Genomic DNA, 25,495 nt, shown 5'->3' with positions numbered 1-25,495 from the left:
CCTGTTATTCATCTTGCAGCCTCTAGTTGTATTGATTCTAATAGATCTTTTTGAACTCGTGTATAATTATCCCAAACAATATCTGCATATTCAATTACTGGTCTAATGTAAGATATATACATAGTGATTTCCTATCAATTTTGTTCTTTAGCAATCTTAATATATTTAGTCTTTTAAAAGCTTTCTCATATGTGTTTGAAATATGTAGATTCCATTTAGCATCATCACTAAGTGAAAGACCAAGGTGTGTATGTGTTGTATTTTCAATAATAGGATTATTATAAAGGTGTATAACAGGATGAATTTAACAGTTTTCCTGGAAAATATAACAGACTCTGTGTTAGCAGGGTTAAATTTGATATCCCTTTTAGTGGCCCATGTTTTTATATTATATATATCGAACGGATACGTAAGATACTACAAAAATACATGATATGATAACAGAGTAATTTTGAAGATCATTTAATAAGTTATAACATCCTACCTGCAGCTTTCTGATCTATCCGAATAAAATTTCAGAGGATAGGCCTAGACCTAACGGTACGATGATCGAATTGTTTGGGGCTCTAGCAAGTCTCCGTATATACTGACGTTAGGGCATTATACTGAGAAAAGTGTGCAATGTGACACAATTGAAATATATTTCACTATCTTGACCTTTTACTGTACACGCATTTGACAAACAAAAGATATTTATACAGTATATATATGTTTAATGGAGATTCTCATGTGCGCGAAAAATGATGACGTCGGCAACCGAAAGGTATTTTCATATATCATTTTCGTCGTCAGCTAGGTATGAATAACCCCTTAACTTAATCATCAGCATTGGATAGTTGTATGTACATTATGATTAGTTTGACTTTCTAATATTCCTGTATTTTTATAATCCCGACTTTTTAGATGCGCGAAAAACGACACCCCTAGGATACATTGAATAGAATATACAGGGAAAAACACATAGTTGATCCACTAAATTCCATGTAAACGCGCCCCTGTCGTTGACGACATACATGTATCAAGTCACAAGCATGTAGGAGTTATCTCCTCTTTCCCGATTTCATCATTTGTTCAGTCTACCACTGTGTATTTCTTTTTAGTTTTTCATTAGTTTTCTGAACTGAACTTCACAAACCCAAGATTTGCTGATAAAAAACTGCAATAAATAGCATCTCTATTCTAATATTTAATTAATCAGAACTTCAACAATGAAAATGTAAATTTTCACCCTTGTCCTTTGGCCGCTGAAATTACCATGAGCCCAGGAAAAATTCTGAATATCATACAAAATGCACCGACCCTAAGGTATCTTCATGCATTAACCTACGACCTGGGTACGTTTACACATTGACACAGACGACGGATTGGGGTAATGATGTAATGATATTCCAGTTAGCGGACTGTTTATGATACGTGTGTTTAAAGGTGTCAGTTAGTAAAAAATACAAATATAAATTTACATTATTATATTTTATTTCATTTTAGTTCTGAGTTCAGAAAAAAATAGCTTATATAATTATTAAAGAAGTTAATAATTATGTTTACCCCTGAATCCGATATTATTGCATCAGAAATATGTATGATCTATTTTTCAATTGCGATTGTCAAGAGGATATACATGGTGATTTATCAATTCTTTAAATTCTCCATATATCAAGATATACTCATTCGGTAGAATTATCTCATTTTTATTCCTGTAGTATTACCGATAAAAAATTGTTTTGATTTTTGGTGATACAGAAGTTTATTCGATCTTTTCACTTAATTGTTATATATAAAATAATGACAAAGTTACCTTATTTTTATAATTAGACATATATTTTAAGTTATTTTCAATAACAATTTAAACTTCAATTAAAATTAAAACTCTCGACCTTCCAGGGGTTACTATCACTGTCGTGATATCCATCTCTGCAATATGCCATAGCAACAGTGAATGTTCTGTATTCGATCACAGATGAGACATGTATATTGTAGTAAGTTTTTTTTTTTTTTTTTTTTTTTTTTTTTTTTTTCATAGAAAGAGTTGAATAATGGTACACTGTGGTTGACAGTGTGACTATGAAGTTTGGCGTCGCTGTCTCTGTAATATTCAAAGGAAGTCTCTGCAGGCCTGTGAATGGTCAGTTTTTTGCTATGACATATTCCAGGGGCGGATACAAGGAAAGCAATAGCAACTCCTGGAATACCGAGGATCCATATTATTTTTAGAAAAAAAAACTAATTGTGTATGAATAACAATTTACCATGTCAGAACATCTCTATAGATAGCTTGAAATGTAAAATTCTCAGTGTAAAACTATGTAACAATGTAGGCCATTGTCTGCAATGTAGTGAAGATAACATCCGGACCTGATTTCAGTCCATCTGTTTTGAATATTATAATAGTCCTGATGGGCGTTACGATTTCACGAGGAAGATAAACAGATAAAATGCGGTCTTTTGTGTAAGCACAGAAAGCTGTTTGGAGCCTACCTGTCAGGTAATAATTTAATATCGATATGTTAAAGAACAACGGATATTATAACCTTGTATCAGAATAAAATTCGGGAAAATGCATTGTTATTTTGAACCACGAAGACAACGGTGTACTTATATCAGCTAAAACGAAAGTAGACAATCGTAGTTCAGGAGAAAGCACTAATTTGCATAATGAAAACCATTTAACTGCTGTATCTTAGTAGATAAATATTAGACCCTATTTCAATTATTCGTTCATATAACGTGATGTTAGGGTATTTAAAGTTACTTTCGTTTCTTATTGGTTTAACATTGAGACAAATATACCTCTGTGTATCTAAAGATCGTGTATTTACAGATAAGATACAATGTACTGGGTGACCTAACTGGGTTTCAAAACGTTATGACATAGAATCAATCTTCTTATGATTAGGTTGATTATTTGGGTAATTAGTCATATTTCACTACACGTGATTTGGTATGAGGTTTTTAAAACATCGATCTTTTACTTTCGACATTCCCAATTTGTCGTGACTGGTTTAAATACAGTTAAAAGTATCATTATCTTGTGAACATTACTGTAACAATAAGTATTGTTATTATGTGTGAATGTTGAATTTAGCTGTATAAAAGATGCAGAGAGTGGTGCAAGTTAAGGTGAATATGGTGTTCCTTATGAGTAAATGTGTTTGTTTTTTCCCGGAATATTAGAATGAAACGGAATGAAAGTCTCCCTTCTGACTATTTTATGTAAGAGTTGTCTCCCTTGATATATTTATAAACTGTTGTGGAAATTAATTAAATTAACTTCATTGCATATAATTTTTTTGAGTGGATGAGACGAATGATTGAAATGTATGCAAGCGCAAATTCTTAATAAATCTGTTATTAGGTAAGAGAGAAGAGTGAGATAAATTTGATCTAAAATATAACAAATATGGAAACTGAATGAGAGCCCTAGATATTTGCGAATGGGAAATGTATTGTTATTTACATGTATTACTGAATAAAATAATATTTTTGAAAAAAAAAAAAAATCTTGTGAATCTAATACCGGACGTGGAATTTAGATAAGATAAAAAAGACCATGCACATTTCTGAGATGATATGTATTAATATTTATTAGAAAGGGTAACAGGTACAGAAGAGGGTAATAGTGACACAAGATGTCCATATATATACACATGTGTAGGAGTCGGTTTATAATTGTATGTGTTTAATTTATTTACCGGAAACACAGACTAAGATGTTTGATTTGGGATATTTCTGGTAATGTTTAAAACTTAAAACATATTTGACCACTAATCATGGTGCCATGGCAGATTAAAACCTATAACACCGGGATCATCCATCTGTTTCATTTCGTATGTTCTTGAGTTATTTTGATTGGATGCATATCACAATAAACATAAAACAAAAACGTGATTTATTTGATTTTAAATGTGCTTCACAATAAATTTGAACATGCAAAAATGTTCCTGCTTTCGCGTGCTGAATGTTTTGCCTCAAAGATACTGTAGACATTTCTCTGAATGAAAGCGTACGTATTGGATTAATATATATGTAATTATCCCATGAAATGTTTTGTATGTATCACTGTGTCATATGTTACAGTAAGCGGTTTGAGAGGCATACACCAATAACAATAAGGATAAAAATGGCTGCCTCCGCAGATAAATTTCCACAGCATATTTTGATTTTCTAAATAATTTCGATTCTACAGTGCTTGTGATAAAAAATATATGTTCATGTTGTTCACGAAATTTTATTAAATTAGTCTTGTGATTTTAAAGTTTGAATAACTCCTCGTTCAAGATCCTATATCATATCACTATTTTGACTTATAAAGTTTCGTTTTAGGTTACCCAAACAACAACTTAATATGGCGGAAGGTGGATTTGTTCAGGACCAGACATCAGACAATGCCCTCGGTAGTCCATCTCTCGACACTCTGATGCTTGAATATCCTATCTGTCTAGAACAGCTCCGACATCCCAAGTCCCTCCCCTGTCTTCATTCATTCTGCCAAGAGTGTCTCGCTAGCTACATCATCAATGAATCGTCAGGTAAGATGGCGTCGGCGTGTCCAGTATGTCGTAGGGACACCGAGCCGTTAAACCAGTCAGAAGACAAACAACGTTGGGCCGAACAATTTCCTACCGACAATCTGGCGGCAGAAATGATCAAACTTCTACAAAATACGAGAACACTGATCATGTGTAAGCCTTGTGAGAAGAAAGGAGATATGAACATTCCAGCGAAGTTTTGGTGTGAGCAAACCAAATCGTGCTTCTGTGAATCATGTAAAGTCGGGTTCCATGACCTGTTTCACGATGATTGTGAGCCCGAGAACATCACAGAAAGGAACAAATCAGCCACCATTCGACGAAAGATGTCGGGTACTGGGTGTGGTAAACATAAGAAGAAACTGAAGTATTACTGTGAAGATCATAAGATCCTTGGATGTCACAAGTGTATCATCGTCGATCATCGGAAATGTGAGGCGGTGACATCAGCGGACGATTTCCGTGACAAGATACAGACTACGAAAATTGAAAATCTTCTTGAAAAACTTCGAAAATGCGTAAATTCAATGGAGATACTGATAAAAGATGTCGAGGAGCAGCTAAAGTCCATGACAGAAGACCAAGTCACCGCACTGGGAAGTTTAACAGACCTACGTACAAAGATTAACGAGCGGTTCGATGTACTTCAGAAAGAGCTGACAGACAAACTGACAGCATCATTCAAAGAGGAGAAGGAAAACCAAGATATATCGGGGAAGAAGTGTAAACGGCTGATGTTCTGTATGCAGAAGACTCTGACGTCATCACAGGATGCCGGCCTGAAGGAGGACGCCGTGGGGATGATCAGTCTGTTCCAGAGAGGTAAGGCGGAGGTCGAGTCGTGTAAGGGACTGATACAGGAGTTGGAGAAGTCGTCAAGGTCTACCAGTCTGAGGCACGAGTATAATTCTGACATACTCACATTGGACACAACGACCAGTCTTACCCTGGGGAAGATACTCGTCCATCAACAACAGAGGACACTACCGACTGCTGTAATATGGTGGGCATTATCCGAACGTCAGTTGCAGATGACAAGAAAGATTGACATCAAACGTCCAACCGATACGAATGACTGTACTTCCTGTGGAGTAGTCCTCCTGGCTGGTGGACGTATTGTTGTAGGTGACTTTGCAAATCAGAAAGTAAAACTTTTTACCGAGAACGGCGATTTTCAAAGCGAGATGGAACTTGGTAATAGACCGTTTGACATTTGTGTTATTGACGACAACACTGTAGCAGTGATGATGTGTACAGTTCAATCCATTTGCGTTATCAATATCAGGGATTTCACATTGACTGTCAAGTCGAATATTAAGATTCGAAACGTTACTGAAAACGGTATAGGTGTCACATACAATAACAACAGTTTGTTGTTGGTACACTAACATCACTTTACAGTGTACCACAAAACGGAGGTGAAGCTACAATGCTCCATAACATTGAATATGGATGTCTGCATCTCGCCATTGACCAGATAAATGGACGTGTCTTTGCTAGCATCAATAGATCTGGCCCTGACGCTGTAGCCGTCACCCGACTGTGTGACGGGACACACACAGATGTACTGAAGGTCGGGATCGTGAAGGATACAACAGGTATAGACGTAGACAGGGAGGGTAACGTGTATGTTTGTGGGTTTTACTCCCACAACGTCATACAGATGTCTGGGGACGGGACCAACGTCAGGGAACTGGTGACGTCATCAGATGGAATAGAATATCCTAGGGCGATTTCCGTGTGTGAAGATAAAGTAGTGATCACAAATGATTCAACAAAACAACAGAACTTTGTTCATTTGTTCCAGCTTGTTTAAAATAAAACAGAGTCATACAAACTGTACTTGTATACTATTTGAACGTGAAAACATTGAGGGAATATTAATATGCAGACTGTACTCGCTGTGGAATTTTGTGTTGTGTTGATATCTACACGGTAATAGTGAAGTTGACTTTGCGAATTAATCATGATGCTAATCCTGTTGGAAATTTTATATTACAAGTAATATACATAGTGCTGTTACATTTTATCGGCAACAAAGCAGTAACAAAGCAGTAAAGTACATGTATTGATTGATGAATAAACATATAGAAGTGGAATTTTTTCACACCTATCTTCCGGGATATTTTTCAGCAATTGCGCGAATTTTGTGATTTAGTTATTTACAAATGACAAGCGTGGAAAAATGTTATGAACATTTATGAACAGTATGAATAATGACAGAGGAAAAAAATTCCAGGTTTACATGAATTTATAAAAACCGCAAAAATCGGCCGTACAATTGGTGTGGAGGATAGGAAAAGGTGGGATAAATATCGAAGCTTCTCTTGCAACTTTGAGCACTTATATTTGTAAACTGTTACTTAATGAGTCATTTCTAATAGTTCAAGACGTTAAGAATTACCTATATGATATAATTTAGAAATGACTTTTCAATATCGTTTATAAATTGGAGTATTCGCATCCAGTCCATTTTGTAATTTAGTTCGAAATAGTTTTTAATTAAAGTTCATTTAAGTAAACACACGTAGTTATCTTAGTCAATCCATCATCATTTAGGACCTTCATACCACCAGATTGTTTCTGAAACATTTGTGCAGCATTGCGGTATTGATATGTAATTAATGGTATTGATTTTAAGCTTTTCATCAGTACACCAGTAGTGATACAAAGAAATGTTATCATGAATTTGGTGGAAAAGGGGAAATAATCGAATTATTAATTTTTTTGTCAACCTGATCGTGACCTTATCAGTTATTGTTATTATAGGTATAATGCATACTTATATATAATCAAGTCACCTCTGTTTAACTGCATCACAATAAATTACTTTTAAAGCTAATAATTTTATTATCTACTCATTGGAAAAGAGATAATCTCGGAGCAATACGAGGGGTGTTCCAAAATTATTGTTACTTTGGTGATAGAAGTAATTCTGATCATTTTACTTTGCCCTGTCCCTCGAAGTACTCCCCCTCTGCATTTATGCATCGTTTCAACCGATCGATCCACTTTTGGAAACAGTTTTCGTACTCTTGAATTGATATACTCATAAGATATGGCAGAGCCAAGGGCATTTCTTGATTTATATTTTGTTCCAGACAGGTGAAATTTTAGTTTGGGGAACAAGAAAAAGTCACAGGGGGCCAAGTCTGGGAATATGCAGAGTGACCTTTTCTGCCTTCAAAAACTCCGTTACAATGCGCGCCTTGTGTGCTGGCGCATTATCATGTAAGAGCCTGAGGTACTTCAAACCTGTCTGTGGGCGGCGGCGTTTGTAGACTTTCTTAAGTTTTCGAAGTACAACGTCTCTATAATACTTCGCTGTGACAGTTTTGCCTTTTGGAACAGGGATTTGGATGATTGGACCCCTGTTATCAAAGCATATGACATACAAAACCTTCCTCACGGTGCGTATTCTTTTAGCAATGCTTGGGCGCCTTTTTGTTTGCTTGCCCAGATTCAATTAGAGCATTTTCTTTTGGCTTCGAAAAAAACACCCATGTTTCAACACCTGTGACCAAATTATCAAAAGCCTTTTTGCTGTATTTTGGGTATTTCTTCAATAAGGATTTGGCCTTGTCAACCCGGGACCTCTTTTGGTTGTCAGTTAGTAAATTGGGTATCCATCTGGCATTGATCTTGCCCAGCTTAAGATGTTTCTTTAAAATGCAATGAATACGTGCTAAAGACAAGCCTGTCATTTTAGCTAACTGCCGGACAGTGTACCTTGCATCTTTTTCAAGGATTTGCCTAATTAGTTCAATGTTATGCTTTGATGTTGTTGTTGCAGGGCGACCTGTGTGGGCAGCATCTTTAAGCTGCTGGTGTCCCGACTTAAATCGAGCAACCCACCTACAAATAGTCATAAATGACATTTGACCATTCCCATATATATCACACACCTCACTATGAATATCCACCGGCTTTAAGCCAAGTAGAGGCCTACCTTTGATATAGGCCCTTATTTCAATTACGTTTTCAACTCTCTTGCCAACCATATTTGTATAGAGTGTAACGAGTGCGCTACAAAACAATGTACACAGCACCAAGGTCAGTGTAATTGTGAGCGAGGTATTTACCTATATCACACTTCAGATATCACGCTATCGCCACGAGGTAGTTTTAAGTCCATTTAGCACGATTTCCACGATATATTGCGCAAGTAACATTAATTTCGGAACATCCCTCGTATTACCTCTTTTCTTCATTCCAAAGCTCTTTTAATCCTAGAATACCTAAGCTTCAGTCATTATTTGGTCATAGAGAATTGACCACATTTGAGTGTATATGGGAACGATGTGCTATTTTTAGATCCCCATTTTAGAATTGGATCCAAATTTCTCGAAACAAGAAGGGCCAACTTATACTCACTTTTTTTCAGGTATTATATGTAACTTTGGTAAAAATCCGTTTTTGACTTCCGTCATCCAATTTGATGGGGATCTTGGCCGCATAGCATGATAGCATGACATTGTTGATTCTTAAAATAGTGTTATATCTGATCTTTATTAAATGAATACCATACTGTAACAAATTGTTTTAGTTATGAATAATTGTTTCCTGTCTTTTTGCTACATATGATAATGTTGTGACAGAATGATATAAAACAATCATATATTCATTATACATTTATTGATGATCGAGACCGGGGAAATTCAGAAGAAATTCAAAAGTAACTGTAGTAGTAATATATAATAGAATATTCAGGAAATATACATAATTGATGGTGCTGTAGATCTACTCCAGTCCGTTGTCGTTCTAATAAAATATCAGTCACAAGCATGTAAGAGTTATCTCCTTTTCCCCGGTCTCATCATCAGAAGAGCACTGTGCCATCCTCGATTACCATTGCTCACTATCGTTATATGAATGAAGGCAAAAAAAAAAACAAAAAAAAAAAACAAAAACAAAAAAAAAACTGGTCAATCACAGGCCCGCCCGCATACACTTCCTGTGACTATAACATAGAGCGACACCTAACTTCAAAACCAGTAGTCAACCACAGTGTAACCTGTCTCATCAGATGTCGCACACAGAGCCTTCAAGTTTGATATGGAATATTCCAGAGATGAATGTAACGACAGTGATAATAACCCCTGGAGTATCGAGGATGGTACTGTGCGTTCGTGTTGAATGTTCCGTAATAATATCAAAACCTTTGTAAAGTTCAATCTTTTATCAATCATAATAATGATATTAAATATTTCAGTGACACTCATTTTAAAAGTGTTTATTGACTCTGAAGAGATTAGAAAATATATGTCGTACCTTTTTATCTGTTGACCATAGGTCTGTCCCTGTGTCTGTCTGTTTTATGTCTGTCATCTGCAGGTATTTTCCGGATTTTCAATGACACATAAAGTGATGTTTGGGACCGTGTATAAATATAGATGTCTGAGATCTTTTTATTCTCCGAACATTTTTGGTTGCCATGATAACCAGGTCTCTACATACAATGCCAAGTGGTCAATAACTCATTCGTCTTTTGATCGATTTCACTAATCAATAGTTACAATAGAAATATAACGGTCTGTTTGTTTGTTTGTTTGATTGATTAATTCACGTCCTATTAATGTAATGTTGGTCTCCAATATAAGCGTGTATAGCATGTGTGAAGTGCGAGGTGCGTGTTTTGGGAGACTGCGGTACGTTCGTGTTGTGTTTTCTTGTATAGTGGAACTCTTGCCCTTTTTATAGTGCTGTATCATCACTGAAGCATGCCGCCGAAGACACCAAGAAACATATCCTACCTGGTCACATCATACTGACAATGGGCGAACCAGTCGTCCCAATCCATTTATGCTGAGGGCCAAGCAGAGCAGAAACTACCACTTTTATAGACTTGGTGTGTCTCGGTCAGGGGATAGAATCAAAAGCCTCCCTTCACAAGATCGGACGCTCAATCGGAAGGCCATAGTAATCAGGTCTATAGTTATACACAGGATTTGCTCCCCAACTAATTTTTGGAATATTGTATCTGAACTTTCAGACGGATCCAATTATTAATATTGCATTTACATACTTTCATTTGTAGACCTGGTAACGTTAGACAGAAATATTGATATTCAGTCATCTCTGATATTCCAGGGGTTAATATCACTGTCGTAATATCCACCACTGGACTATGTTATTGCATAAATTAAGAATATGTGTGCGACTGCAGATGAGACAGATAGTTTACTGTTTTAAATAGAATAAAGGTACACTTTTTTTTACTTCGTTCAAGTTCGATGTCGTACCCTGTGAATCTTAAAATGAAGAATTTGTAGGCCAGTGATTGGTCGTCAGGTTTTTCGTTTTCTCCTGAAACGCCTTTAATTTTGCTATGGCATATAGCCCAGGGATGCGGAATATCAAGATAGTGGTAGTAACCCCTAAAATCTCGAGGATGGCTATCAGAAGTCTGATTATCTCCCCTTTTCACATTTTCAGATGGTCTCCTTACCCTACCGACCCTAATTTTTTTACCCCCGACCAATTTTTTCCCCACTTTTCTACGAAAAAAAAATAAAAGTCAGGATTTCGATTTCAGACTCCGGTTGCGGCCATTCTTTTAGAATGAAAGACACTAAAAAAATCCTCCCGACCAACAGACACTATTTTTTTGCCAATGTAACCCTACACAGACATTTGTTTTGGCCTGAGTGTAAAATCACGGTTTTAAAACATAGATTTCCGTTTGGTGTAAAATACTATTACTTTAAATTTGATTTTATCCTACATGTTTAAGCATCTGTATGTGCATGTACATATCAAGATGTGCATGTCCGGGGGCAGGTGTTTTACATGTACATGTATACCAGGCGCCCTGTTTACGCTCCAACGCCAGTCATTGTTTTGAAGTCGTTGTTTTACTCCATAGTTCTGTTCTGTAGTAGAAAGACGCAGATTAAACAGTTAGCTGCTGAATTGGTCATGTTTTGCACAATACTAAATCCTCATTCTTCTCATCGCTCGACTTTTATTATCGTACGCGTACGTTGGAACAGGCGTTGTATATTTGTGAAACGTATGTCATTAAATCCAATTTATTTTGGGGCAAAACGTTACCTGTATACACCAAGGAAAAAAAAACTTAACGTATATGTTCAAAGTTATTTAGGACAGTTTTATAACGAACATATTGTTGACGGGAACTTCTGAAAAATTAGGAGGATGTATACATATGTATACAGTAGAGCCATATATATGAGCTTTTGTTTGAGGACGCCCATCGAAAATTCACACCAAACTTAAAACTAATCTAGTTTTGTTTGAAGATTATAAGGCGGATAGTTAGTATACACGCTGCATGTAGCCGATTATTTGCTAAGAAAAAGGGACTTTTATTTGAATTGAAAATGGTCAGAAGGACTGCTGAAGAAGTTTTTACCCCTGATGTAGATTTACATGTCTCTAAACCATTGCCGAAATACATTTATGAAATGATAAAGGGTGATCTAACATATCAAGTTTTACGTCATTTCAAATACATGTATATAGGTGTTAAATTTACATGTATGTAAATTATGTAATCATTCTGAACAGGTTTTATGAAGTTTTATTACATGTTTTATAAGAAACGTTTATGAAACTGAATTTTGCTACTCGTGTGTTACAAGTGAATCCTTGCCTATAGGTATATAATATAACCTTACCAAACGCAAATTTATAATTTCGGAAATACTCAAGTCATCACATAAAATGTGTATTGGTAAACAACCTGTTATAATGTTATGTGTGGCGTTCCAGTGACTAGAACGATGCGTACCCTTTCACTTTCGTCAGACCACAAAGGTGTATAAGTGTACGAGCTGTCTTTAAAATGAAACTCGAACATCGTTGCCGAATGTAAATGTCGGCACTGCAAAGTATACAGTACTATGATGTAGAATTCTAATGGGCCGAAATGACTCGATCTCGATACTCTTTGTCTAATATCTGATCATATATGTGCGAAGACTGTGTGTCCCCTCGTCTCGATTTAATACTGGGCTACTGCGGCGTATTCACTTGAAGATATCATTCTCGTTGTCTATTACTCCCAGTCCATCACATGGTTTTATGTGACATGGTCTAAAGCAGTCGATTTGTTGACCTGAAACTGTTGTTTTCTTTCAGATTGAGGCTGGGATTCCGCATTTTGCAATTGTTCTTCAAGGCCGACCTCAAAGCGTCTTCCTGTCTCTCTTATATACGATGCATCACGATTTTTTATCCGATCTTGTAGACACACTCTGTAACATGTTTTATCCTTAGGATGTACTATAGGATGATGTGGATTGTCCTGAGTGGTGTCATGACTGTTGTTATGTCATAGCCTCAGTATATTCTCTGGATGGTTTCAGATAGCTACGATGACGTAACTCTGGATGACGGACAGAATATTTCTGACGGATGGCATTTCCTGTTAGAAATGGAGTGAAGGCAGGGTATGATTATTTGTTGTTGGTTTCAGACATACCTTTGATCTACGAGATGACGACTTGAATTTTGATTTTGGTGTTATCCTTTGTTGGTTTTCTTTTGATTTCCTCTGTATTATGACACTGTTTATGTACCCGTTTTAGGGATAAAATTAATTCCGGATAATAGCAAGTTTTTATTGTCCTAGATATATGATTTAGTTCTACAAACTTCACAACGGTCTCACATCTATCGAGCAATGTACGCACTGCGCCTAGTTTCTGATTAATAGATGGTGGGTATTGAAGTTTAGGTATTTTATGTGGGTCTTTTCCCTATGTACCAATACTTTTTCGGTCTTCTTTTCCAGGTGTCTAGGAAAGCCATATTGCCGTCGGTTTCTTCTTCATAAATGAGTTCGATGTTATTACTGGCGTCGATGGTGTTGATATGGAAGGTCAGCTGATCTGGATTTTTCCAGATTATCGCACAAATATCACAAGATATTAGGCAAAGAGTAGTAAGGTCGAGTTATCTTCGGTCCATTGTAAAGGTAGAGCATTGTGATGTATGTACACAGACTTCCGACATTGAGAAAATATCTTTGACTTTCATTTCAAAGACAACCCGTACACTTTTACACCTTTCTGTTCAAGGTTATGCTGCCTTGTCCTTTGTCTGAGGAATGTAACATCGTATACATCGTATTAGGTATCGAATCGACACACATACAATGTTCACTGGTTCTGTAACAATATCATTGTATAATCCATGCTTTCCAACACGAAGAAAATTATTAGAAATAACACTGTAAATATTTTCACTGATTGCACTAGCAGGCTGATTGTTGGAAACATAATTTAACACGTGATTTATTTTCAACTTAGAATAAAAAATAATCTATGACACGGACAAACAATTGTATAGAAAGGATCGTCAGCATGCAGGGATTCACTCCACATTTGGTTGTGTACCTCAAAATACAAATTGTTTCTTAACACAAAGCCGAAAGGTCATCACATGGACATGCAAACAACGAATTACGAGATTTAAGAGAATCAATTAGCTCCAACTTAATTCAGGTTAGTTTGTCCCTCTATGATTGTCTTGGTAGAGCGAATGAAAATATATACCTTGAAGTACGAAGGAGATGAAAGTATGTAAATAATAATCAAACAAAGAATCTATTCCTATGGTGTTATCATGTAAATGTTCAATAATCCAAGGAATCGATAATAATGATAATGAAATTGTCATCTTTGACAGACACGTCTTCTTACACGGTCAATTCCATATTTCTGCGTTAGGTATTCTTCAATTATATTTGATAGTATCTTTGGAAATCCTTTGCTTGGTGCATTAAGATGGTTCGATGGTTCTGTATTGAGATTTCATATACATAATAATGTATCTCAACATACGGATGATATCGCTGGTATTGTAGCTGGTGAAATGTTAGTGTTGTCATCAAAAAGAAGATAAATCCTAAAAGGTATGGTTGCCATGCCGACGATGAGAATGTATTACTGGACAATTTTGTAAAATTCCATAATTCTGATGCTTTTCTCCCGAGTTAAATGTCACTCAGTGCAAATATCCTTGAATAGTAAAGTTATGAAAACATCAATTAATCCCCGAACACAATCGTTCCACAGAACATGCATTGCTGACAATAATCTTTATCTATCTAACACGTCTGTGTTTTCACCTTCACTCCCCAAATCACTTTCTCCTTTGTTCTCTACCGTCTTTACGTTTTTCATCCTAAAACGTTTTGATTCATCGTTGTTTTTAAGGTCTCTGTCATAACATATATCACCTTCTCTAACAAAGGTCACTGCTTTGTCCATACCATTTCCATCCACGATTTCTCTACCCCGTCGGTAAAGGGGTCGAGACACACGTCGACAGAAACAGGAGGTACCAGTGTGACCTTTGTACCCAAATATTTCATAGCTCACGTGCCTTGGTTCCTCGTCAAAGTGGGCGTGGCTATTCACGAATTCGAGGAGGTCAAGCGATTGATCTGACCACGAGACACACGCCGACAGAAACAGGAGGTACCAGTGTGACCTTTGTACCCAAATATTTCATAGCTCATGTGCCTTGGTTCCTCGTCAAAGTGGGCGTGGCTATTCACGAATTCGAGGAGGTCAAGCGATTGACCTGACCACGGGCTCCATCTGGTGGACACCTCTGAAATATCAGCCATACTTTTTAATATTCAGACTTTTTCCAAAATATATGTATCAAATCGTAATAATCGTATCAAATTAAACGATCGTTCAAAAACATGTTATAACAAAAGGAAATTAAAATGCATTATGTTAATAATAAGGTTTCTTGATATGATGTAAGATACTGACTTTCATACAAATAATTTTCATCAATAATTCAATTGAAAATTAAAGCTTTTTCAAGACTTCCATACAAACCCAACGCAATTAAAAACGTAATAGAAAGGCTAAAATGTATTACACATAGGTTTTGAAATTCAGACTTTCTAAAAAATATTTTTCACTCAAAATGTTAAAACATTCGTCATATACAATTGATTTAAAACAACAAGAAGATGTTAGACAGAAATATATGGTTCTTATTTTATTAAGATACAGAATTTGTGAAAGTAATCTAACTCTGGAAAATAATAACCTTTAATATGTTATTTTAAAATTACCATCTATTAATGAATAGACAAAACTGAGTGGTTGAAATGGAGAAGAATTATCATTTTTGATAAACATACATATAACAGGTTTTTTGGTATTAAGATCCCCAACAAAAGCCCAAACAATTAATTATATACTTCCAAGATAAGAAAATCAAGCCAAAACTTTTTTTCATTTCAAAATCTCATAACAACAAAAATATAAAGTGGCCTACGTACCTCGGTGTCCTCCTGTCTCCCCGTGTCTGTCCACAAAGACAACCCCGGCTATATTTATACCATGATAGTAAAACGACTGGTGTACGATTTCTGACGTCATAGTCAGATTTATTTATAGATAATACGACGCCTCGTCAGCAGACGACAGGTATACGTAAACAAACGACTAGGATTTTGTTTGTAGACGTAAACCTACGACCTGGGTACGTTTACACATCGACACAGACAGCTGATTGGGTAATGATGTAATGATATTCCAGTTAGCAGACGGTTTATAATGATGTTACACAGTTAATTGACGGTCTATATACGTGTGTTTAAGGGTGTCAGCTAGTAAACAATACAAATATAACTTTACATGATTATGTCTTATTTTGTTTTAGTGCTGACGTTTAGAAATAGCTTATTTAATTATGGAAGAAGTAAATAAATATGTTGACCCCTGAATCCGATATTATTGCATCAGGAATATATATAATCTGTTTTTCAAAATCGATTGTCAAGGGGGATATAGCTCAGTGGTAGAGCATTCGACTGCAGATCGAGAGGTCCCTGGTTCGAACCCGGGTGTCCCCTAATTTTTATCGTCACATTACAGATCTGGATAAACGCAGATTTGTCAATTCTTGGATCTCTCCATATATCAAGATATGCTCAGTAATGTAGAGTTATCGTACTTTCATTCCTGTAGTATTATCGATGAAGAATTGTTTTGATTTCTAGTAGTGATAGTATTCGATCTTTTTACTTTATTGTTATATATAAAATAATGACAACATTATGCTAATTACATAATTTGACATAAATGTTTAAGTAATTTTTGAGATACAATTAAAATTTAAATTTGAATCAAAATCTTCGACTTTCCAGGGGTTACTATCACTGTCGTAATATCCACCCACGGAATATGTCATAACAAAACTGAAGGGTCTGTATGCGACCACACATGATAGAGATAACAACTCTTGGAATATCGAGGATCCACATCATTTCCGAAACAAAAAATAAAAGTATATGAATAACAATTTACAACGTCAGAACATCTATATAGGTAGTCTGTAAAATTACCTTATGAACTATGTAAACAATGCAGGGCATGGTCGCTGCTTTGATGTTTTGGGATAAAGACATTTAACTACAACGCAGCAATTATATTGACGACAGAAAATATCAGACGACGTTTGTGGTAATTTTAACATTTAATAAATTTGTATTATATCATTTCATTTAAGAAATGATCTATACTGTTGTATTAACACTAAGTTGACTTTTCAGTGTCTTTGTTTTTACACTTAATTTTTGGACATTTTAAATCCAATTTTGATTTCGGTATGCGCCTCGATCGGATTTGATATTGTATTGGAGTTTTACTTGAATAATAGGGATATTCTACAGGGGGATCATCAAATATTATTAACATTATTAACACAAGGTTTTACAACATTTTGTGATCCTGAAGGTAGAATATCCACATCCATCATATTCACATCTTCTCACACACCGACGTTATTATTACAATTTTTATGAAGATTTCCCGCCATTTTGAACATTCAAGTTCTTCGAAAAGCGTGTCTGGAAATAAAGTATACATAGATCTAAATAAAGAGTGTACGATATTTTCAACATACATCCTACTGTGTGCGTCTTTACAGTTATATCAGCATAAAAATGATGTTCAGATTTAACAAGATCGTTCATGTCGTGACCAATACTACAGTCATAAGTATGAATCTGAAATAGCTTTTCCCTGGATGATGATTATTTCAGTCTAAAAGATTCGACTCCGTTAAAATGAATATCAAATTAGACTGAACTCTATTTACTAGCCTTCAAAGACAAAAGTGAAGGATATAATTTATTTTTAATAAGATAAAGTAGATGAAAATGTAGTAATGTATAATATGAGAAGTATTCAACAGGAAAGTGCATCACTGTTCGTTCCACTAATATGAGGAGGTGATATCCAAATCAAATTAATATAGTTTAAAAACCATGATGTATGTTACGTGATAGAGCAGCCTGGGGATCATACCTATCTATTACTCAATCAAACTCTTCAGGGAAATCGAAGAAAAAACAATTGCTTATAATATCGACGTTTTTAACACGAACTCTATCCCATATTGTGTTTTCTACGAATGAAATTTCAACTGATTACATTAAAATAAAAATGACATACTTATGTTAAAAGCGACCGTCTACTATATATAGCATATTCGTAATATCAACCTATCAAAGTATAAACTAAAATAGTACTTATAAATTATTAATTTTAATTAATGAACATTTTCATGTATGCCTTAATTATCATGTGCTATGGCATTTAGCTATTGACTCGAAGAGTTTTGGGAATACAAAATATTCCGGACCAGATTAAATTATGATCGTGTTTGTATATTAGAATTATCTTTCTTCGAAACAGGAGGTGTCGACAGGTGGATAAGGGGAACAGCAATGATGATGTTTCTGTGAAAACTGCCGCTTAAAGTAAGTAAACCTGTGAGTTATTGATTTTATATTGACCTCAAAAAGGTATCTGTACGGTTATTTAAATGACACTAACATTAAAAATTCGAAAGAAATATTGTTGGATTTAAGTTGTACATTAATCTATTTAAAACGAAAGTAGACTATCGTAGCTGTGGAGTGTGTGAAATAATATACTTAATAGAATAAATTAGACGTAAATATATTAATACAACAAATCTTTCATTTATCAAATATTGGTACATATTTGAAATATTAAGTCATATAAGATTTGGATGACATATTGATATTTACTTTCGTTTTCTACTAAGTTAACACTGATATCCATTTGAAACTACGGAAACAGATTAAAGCTTACATAGGAACATATTATTCAGGGAAAGGAAATTACAATGTATGTTAGTTGGCGGCCGCTATATATAATTATCCAACGACCGCAACGTAGATATATGGTATCCATCATATAAATATGTGTCAGACGATTAAATGGTGGCCTGGTCGCCACCTAATCTGTGACGGTAAATATCTATAATTTACATGTAGTTAAAAACGAAAATAAACAAATTTAATTGTTATAGTCCTATAAAATAGTTTCTATATAAACTCTATTGAAAAAAATGCCAATAAATGAACTGTTCCGTCGAGCGGTCCAAATAACTGTTAAAATGTGCTGTTGGACCGGAGTGACGGTATAACAAAACAGTTGTCGACTGGGTTTTCTGGCAACAGATGTTTGTTGGACCCTCACACAAACTGTTGCCCTCGGCCTTCGGCCTCGGGCAACAGTTTGTCTTCGGGTCCAACAAATCATCTGTCAACAACTGTATGCTGTTGAGAAAAAAACATATAGGTGTAAATAATCAAATATAGGTACATATTTGGATTACATATTCGTGTTTACTTTCGTTTTATACTGGGTTAACACTGGGACAATATTAAGGAACCTCTGAAATTTTAACATTTCCCTGCATTTTTTTCTCATACATGTTTTTGGAAACTGGAGTAATTGCAATAAAATGAAATAAAATTTGTACGTTTATGTGCTTGAACAGATACCTACACGTATTAGCTGATTTATTTTGGGGTGTGTTGCTTGGTGTCTTCGTCGGCATGCTTCAGTGATATAGCACTACACCAGTATAACACATTCTCCCAAAACAGGCAACTCGCACTTCACACACGCAAGACACCACATACACGGGAGGCCGTCGTTACATGACCATAAAAATACAGATTGCCAAAAATATTCTATTGTCTCACATAAACACTCAAAATATTTTAATAACGGTAAACTGCAGAGATAGCCGAAAGTGACATTGCACTGATTATTTATGTAACAATTTGATGAAAAAATGGGAGAAATAGAAATGCAATTAAGACATGTTTTAAAATGGGAACCAAATGCATAATATTTTAGATTATTACAGATCAAATTCTACAAATAATAAACTTACAATCTTTCAACACAAAGTTCATATAATTTGTTACAAATATTATCACTTGTTATATGAAGTTCCTCTTTGATCATGAACATCCAAACTACATCTAATAATTTCAACTATAATTACATTGTAATCAATTAAAAATTTCAATCAAATAAGCAATTTTCAACATTCACATTTTAATATGAACAAAATGTGATAATGAACTAATGTTTAATCACTGATAATTACATCATATTTTACTTATTAATTCTACAACAATCAATTAAAAAATAGATGTTCTCAATTTTCATATTGATAGCAGCCCTCTTGGATTTTACCAAAGTAGAATTTTTAGCATTCTCACCTTCATTTGAATGGGAAAAGATCAAATTATATCATATTTAATAATGCTTTGACAAAAACAAATTAATTAAATGGCAGATTTTCCTGAAATCCATGTTTATCTCGGCCACTTTGGATTTTCTCCGGATGCCTCCATACCTTAAAATGATAACTACTTACCCGAGGTCTTACATACCAACTGAATTGTTAAATTGTTAAATTTAATTTGCTCTTATGTACTATTAGATCCATAAACTGGTTATCGTATCATAATGGCAATAACATGCAATCAACGCTGTATCAGGATATTGTTTTATCATTGTATAATTTTGTAAAGACAATGGTTCTTGTCGAATGGTTTTATTCATCTTTTCGAATGCTAATGATTAGCGTACCTTATTCCAAAAGGGTTTGACGTTCTGTCAATAATATATAGTATATATATATAAAAAATACCCCTATATACTTACTATACTATATATATTGACAGAACGTCAAACTCCTATGCTTATTCTGATCAGATTGCCAACCATATGTAAAAACAGTTCTGAAACATTTTAGTTTAGGTTTTGGGACTATTAAAATAAACAAACTTATAAACATCTCATAATACATAATCTACAATGTATATATATTTCGGTAAGAAATGGTTATTTGGGTTCGAGTACTTTTTAACAATTTTAACAACCATGCAATGAAATAAAACATCAGCAAAAATTATCTGTTTACACGATTTTATGAGCATTTCAAATGCGAGTCGTTTCTAGTGTGCCCACATGTGTAAAACTGTAACAGTCAGTGTTTCCACCTGTGTAATTGATGTGAAATAGTTATACATGTAACTTCCACATTTACAATAGCATATTACCAAAGCATTTAATTTTGTGAGGAGTTTATGCTTTGAATCCGATTTAACTGTACATGTATCTCTCGTTTAAATAGAGTTTTGGGTGAAAGGAAGGACATCACATTGGACCGTTTTACTGCTAAATCATAGTAGTTACATATTGTATAGTATTCAAAACATCCGATTTTTTCTGGACACATGGTAATTTTAGAGGTCAAAGGTCAAATGTCAAAGGATGAAAATCGATGCTGTCATTGTTTAGATCCTAAATAATTAAATATCAGAGTAGAAATGATATTTTCTACAGGTTTTGCCTGCAAATCATGGGTTGTGGAATGACAGTTCAGAAAACAAATGACGAATTGAAGAATCTAAAGGTGCGCTTTTTACATTTTTCTTTCATTTGTATAGTTCAAGATAGACATATGGATGCATTTACATGTTAACATCCTGGTTTGTGAGTGTCTAACGGTAATTTAGAAACATAAACTTTCCTTGATTAAACATGTATACATGTTATATTCATGACCAGGTATTTCCTTTTATCCATTCATTTAAGTTTCTATGTTGCTGGGCTGTTCTAATTTCTATATTTTTATTTAAGGTTGACTAACACCACTTTAACATGGCGGAAGGTGGATTTGTTCTGGACCAAATGGCAGATGACCCCACTGGAAGCAAGTCTCTCGACACTCTGTTGCTTGAATGTCCTATATGTCTGGAACAGTTTCGACATCCAAAGTCCCTCCCCTGTCTTCATTCCTTCTGTAAAGAATGTCTCGCTAGCTATATCGTCAATGAATCGTCAGGTAATATGGCGTCTGCGTCTTCTTTCTCGTGTCCAGTATGTCGTAGGGACACCGAGCCGTTAAACCAGTCAGAAGACAAACAACGTTGGGCCGAACAATTTCCTACCAACAATCTGGCGGTAGAAATGATCCAACATATACAAAATACGAGCACGCTGATCATGTGTAAACCTTGTGAGAAGAAAGGAGACATTAACATTCCGGCAAAGTTTTGGTGCGAACATAACAAATCATACTTCTGTGAATCTTGTAAAGTTGGCTTCCATGACCTGTTTCACGAGAATTGTGAACCCGAAAATATCACCAAAAGGAACAAATCAGCCACCATTCGACGGAAGATGTCGGCTACTGGGTGTGGTAAACATAAGGAGAAACTGGAGTATTACTGTGAGGATCATCAGATCCTTGGATGTCACAAGTGTATCATCGTCGATCATCGGAAATGTGAGGCGGTGACATCAGCAGACGATTTCCGGGACAAGATACAAACCACGAAAATTGAGGATCTTCTTGAAGAACTTCGGAAATGCGTAAATTCCATGGAGATATTGATAAAAGATGTCGAGGAACAGCTGCAGTCCATGACAGAAGACCAAGTCACAGCACTAGAAAGTTTAATAGACCTACGTACGAAGATTAACGAGCGGTTCGATGTACTTCAGAAAGAGCTTACAGACAAACTGACAGCATCATTCAAAGAGGAGAAGGAAAACCTAGATATATCGAGGAAGAAGTGTGAACGGCTGATGTTCGCTATGCAGAAGACACTGACGTCATCACAGGATGCCGCCCTGAAGGAGGACGCCGTGGGGACGATCAGTCTGTTCCAGAGAGGTCAGGCGGAGGTCGAGTCTTGTAAGGGACTGATACAGGAATTGGAGAAGTCGTCAAAGTCCACCAGTCTGAGACACAAATATAACCCTGACCTACTCACATTGGACACAAAGACCGGTCTTACCGTAGGGGAGATACTCGTCCATCAACAACAGAGGAAACTACCGACTGCTGTGGTATGTAAGCCATTGTCCGAACGTCAGTTGCAGATGATAAGAAAGATTGACATCAAACGTCCAACTGACGAGAAAGACTGTGATGTGTATGGAATAGTTATCATCTCTGGTGGACGTATTGTTGTAGGAGACAATGAAAATCACAAATTGAAACTATTTACGGAATACGGTGATTTTAAATGTGACGTAGAAATAAGTGAAGAATTTTGCGATCTTTGTCGTGTTGACGACAACACTGTGGCAGTGACATTGGACAAAGATAAAACCCTATGTACAGTCAATGTCAGGGATTTAACCTTGACCGTCCTATCTAAAATTAAAATTCAAAACGTTACGGAGGACTGTCTTGGTGTCACATACAATAACAACATGTTTTTTGTTGGTGCACTAACATCACTTTACAGTGTATCACAAAACGGAGGTGAAGCTACAATGCTCCATTACATTGAATCTAAATGTCTGCATCTCGCCAGTGATAAGATGAATGGACGTGTCTTTGCCAGCATCAACACCTCTGACCCTGACGCTGTAGCCGTCATCCGACTGTGTGACGGGACACACACAGATGTACTGAAGGTCGGGGTCGTGAATGGTACAACAGGTATAGACGTAGACAGGGAGGGTAACGTGTATGTTTGTGGGTTTAACTCCCACAACGTCATACAGATGTCTGGGGACGGAACCAACGTTAGGGAACTGCTGACGTCATCAGATGGAATAAAACGACCGAGGGCGATTTCCGTGTGGGGAGATAAAGTAGTGATCACTTTAAGTAAAAAATCAGACCAACGGAACTTCGTACAATTGTTTCAGCTAAATTGAATTTTCGATTTGTACGTAGTCACATAAACTATGCGTGAATACTGTTTGTCGATATTGAGTGAAAATGAATTTCCATATATCGCTGTGAAATTTCATGCTGATGGGTTGCTATGAACACGGTAAAAGCGGATTTATGTTTGCAAATCATTTATGAATCTAATCCCGTTGTATCAAAAAAGAAGCAAAATCTTTAATACAAATGAATTGTACATATTACATTTTATTTGTAAATAATTCAATTTTGCTTGTTACGGGCATTTTCATTGGCTTAAAAATTTACTTTATCAGCCTAAAGGAAAAAATGGGGTCGCCGTTTGTGACGTTGCTTCTGATTGGCTGAGATGACGGCGTAATGATTTCATAGACAAAAGAGTGCGAAAATGGATCTTGAGTGTTGAAGAGATTATCTATCGTAAATTGAATTATAAGGATTAATTTGAATATTTTTTTTAAGTTATGGAGATATAACACAAAAATCTGAGTGTACTCTCATCATAAACCGCTTCGCGGTTTATTTAGAGTACACTCAGATTTAGTCTTCATTAAATCTCCACGAATATATTACCGAGTGTTTCTACATGTGAGTAATTTAAAAAGAGATGCATATGGCGACCAATCCGACCATTATCACAACGAAAATAGTTTGAATGGATTAACGATGATTGCAAACTGTCTTTGAGTGAAATGACTGTAATATTGCTGGAGAGGACAGGGAAACAAAGTACGGTCAGAAGATAAATGACGAAGCTGAAGATTACCAATTATCAGTGTGATATTTACATACTGTAAACAGACTTATTTTAGCGATAGTTTTGATCAAGCGCTTTCCCCGCTGCCTTTGAAGCGCTAATTCATGCACGGTGCATTTCGAAACAAAAGCGCCGACATATAATCGCTTCATTAATGAGATTAAAGTTTTGACTTAAAATCGTCTAGTTCGTTTCTGGAAATCATGGCCTGATAACATTATATACACTTTACAGTATGATTAGCGGATTCTAAAAATATTGTTTCATTAATAAATGAATACTATGCTGTAACAAATTGTTTTAGTTATCTAATAATTTGTTTTTGTCTATCTGCTACATAACACAACTGTAATAAAATGATATAAAACAATTATACATCCAATTGTACATTCATAGGTGATCGAGATCGGAGAAATTCAAAAGAAAACAAAAGTATATATACATAAAATAGAATATACAGAGAAAACACATAATTGACTTACTTTCGGTATGGTGCTGCAGTTCCACTAAATTCCATGTAAACGTTCCCACTACACATAAGAGTTATCTCCTCTTTCCTGGTGTGCAGCCTACCAATGTGTCATCTTCGACACCCAGGGGTTACTACTGATCACTATCTATCGTTATATCATTGAATGCAGTTCAGGAGATAAAAACTGACCAATCACAGGTCTTCAAACAAAGGTCTGCAGATGCTTTCTTTAATATAACATAGAACGACGCCCAACTTCAAAACTATAAATCAACCACAGCGCACCGATTCTTATGGGTATCAAAGGACCAAACTATATATGTCTCATATGTTGTGGTAGGTTTGCTATAATTAATTTTATTATGACCTAAACAATGAAAATGTGAATTTTCACACCTTTGTCCTCAGAAATTACCATGAATCCAGAAGAAATCGGATATTCTGATTAGCATACAAAATGCACCTGACCCTAAGGTATCTCCATGCAAAATATTTTTTGCTTATCACTGATTGGCTGTAAAACAAAACCTTTATGCTAAAACAATTGAAAATGAAAAATGTCTCAAATTTCATATATGGGTTCCCTTAGGTTCTGCATTTTGGGACCAATCGGTAAAACTTGGATTTTGATAGTTGCAGTTTGTTACGCTATTTATCAGAAATGGATCTGTCTCAAATATTATATGTTGATTCCCCTAGGCATTTGTTGTGCATATTGCAATTTGGGACCGA

The 25,495-nt window shown here is 35.5% G+C and overlaps 2 protein-coding genes, 1 long non-coding RNA gene and 1 other non-coding gene across 5 annotated transcripts; 3 read left to right on the top strand and 1 right to left on the bottom strand.

The window, feature by feature from the left end:
* Positions 1-70: 70 nt before the first annotated feature.
* On the top strand, positions 71-10,002 carry LOC138336579 (tripartite motif-containing protein 2-like). The gene is given in 3 exon segments (XM_069286096.1): positions 71-2,482; positions 4,321-5,888; positions 5,891-10,002. Coding segments are annotated over 2 exon segments (1,998 nt in total). The 5' UTR covers positions 71-2,482; positions 4,321-4,342; the 3' UTR covers positions 6,343-10,002.
* A 2,761-nt stretch (positions 10,003-12,763) lies between these two features.
* LOC138336587 (uncharacterized) lies at positions 12,764-15,869 on the bottom strand. The gene is made up of 2 exons (XR_011210445.1): positions 15,802-15,869; positions 12,764-15,110 (listed from the first exon to the last, which is right to left on the bottom strand). It is a non-coding gene; the product is annotated as an uncharacterized lncRNA (long non-coding RNA).
* A 436-nt stretch (positions 15,870-16,305) lies between these two features.
* On the top strand, positions 16,306-16,377 carry Trnac-gca (transfer RNA cysteine (anticodon GCA)). The gene has a single exon. It is a non-coding gene; the product is annotated as a tRNA-Cys (tRNA).
* Positions 16,378-18,201: 1,824 nt separating this feature from the next.
* On the top strand, positions 18,202-24,583 carry LOC138336573 (tripartite motif-containing protein 2-like). 2 transcript variants are annotated; one of them, XM_069286091.1, is made up of 3 exons: positions 18,212-18,288; positions 21,209-21,278; positions 21,506-24,583. In XM_069286091.1, exon 3 carries the CDS (start codon positions 21,527-21,529, stop codon positions 23,540-23,542), a length of 2,016 nt encoding a protein of 671 aa, XP_069142192.1. In that variant the 5' UTR covers positions 18,212-18,288; positions 21,209-21,278; positions 21,506-21,526; the 3' UTR covers positions 23,543-24,583. The 2 variants fall into 2 exon arrangements, with proteins under 2 accessions (XP_069142191.1, XP_069142192.1); XM_069286090.1 differs by lacking the exon at positions 21,209-21,278 and having other exon boundaries at positions 18,202-18,288.
* The last annotated feature ends 912 nt before the right edge of the window (positions 24,584-25,495 follow it).

Source organism: Argopecten irradians, chromosome 12 (genome assembly GCF_041381155.1).
Source record: "Argopecten irradians isolate NY chromosome 12, Ai_NY, whole genome shotgun sequence".
Taxonomy (NCBI): Eukaryota; Metazoa; Mollusca; class Bivalvia; order Pectinida; family Pectinidae; genus Argopecten; species Argopecten irradians.
The sequence above is the reverse complement of the archived record's forward strand: the minus strand, read 5'-3'. Positions and strand labels throughout refer to the sequence as shown.

Excerpts from the sequence above, each read along its gene's own strand:
- LOC138336573 (XM_069286090.1), top strand. The coding sequence starts at position 21,527 with ATGGCGGAAGGTGGATTTGTTCTGGACCAAATGGCAGATGACCCCACT.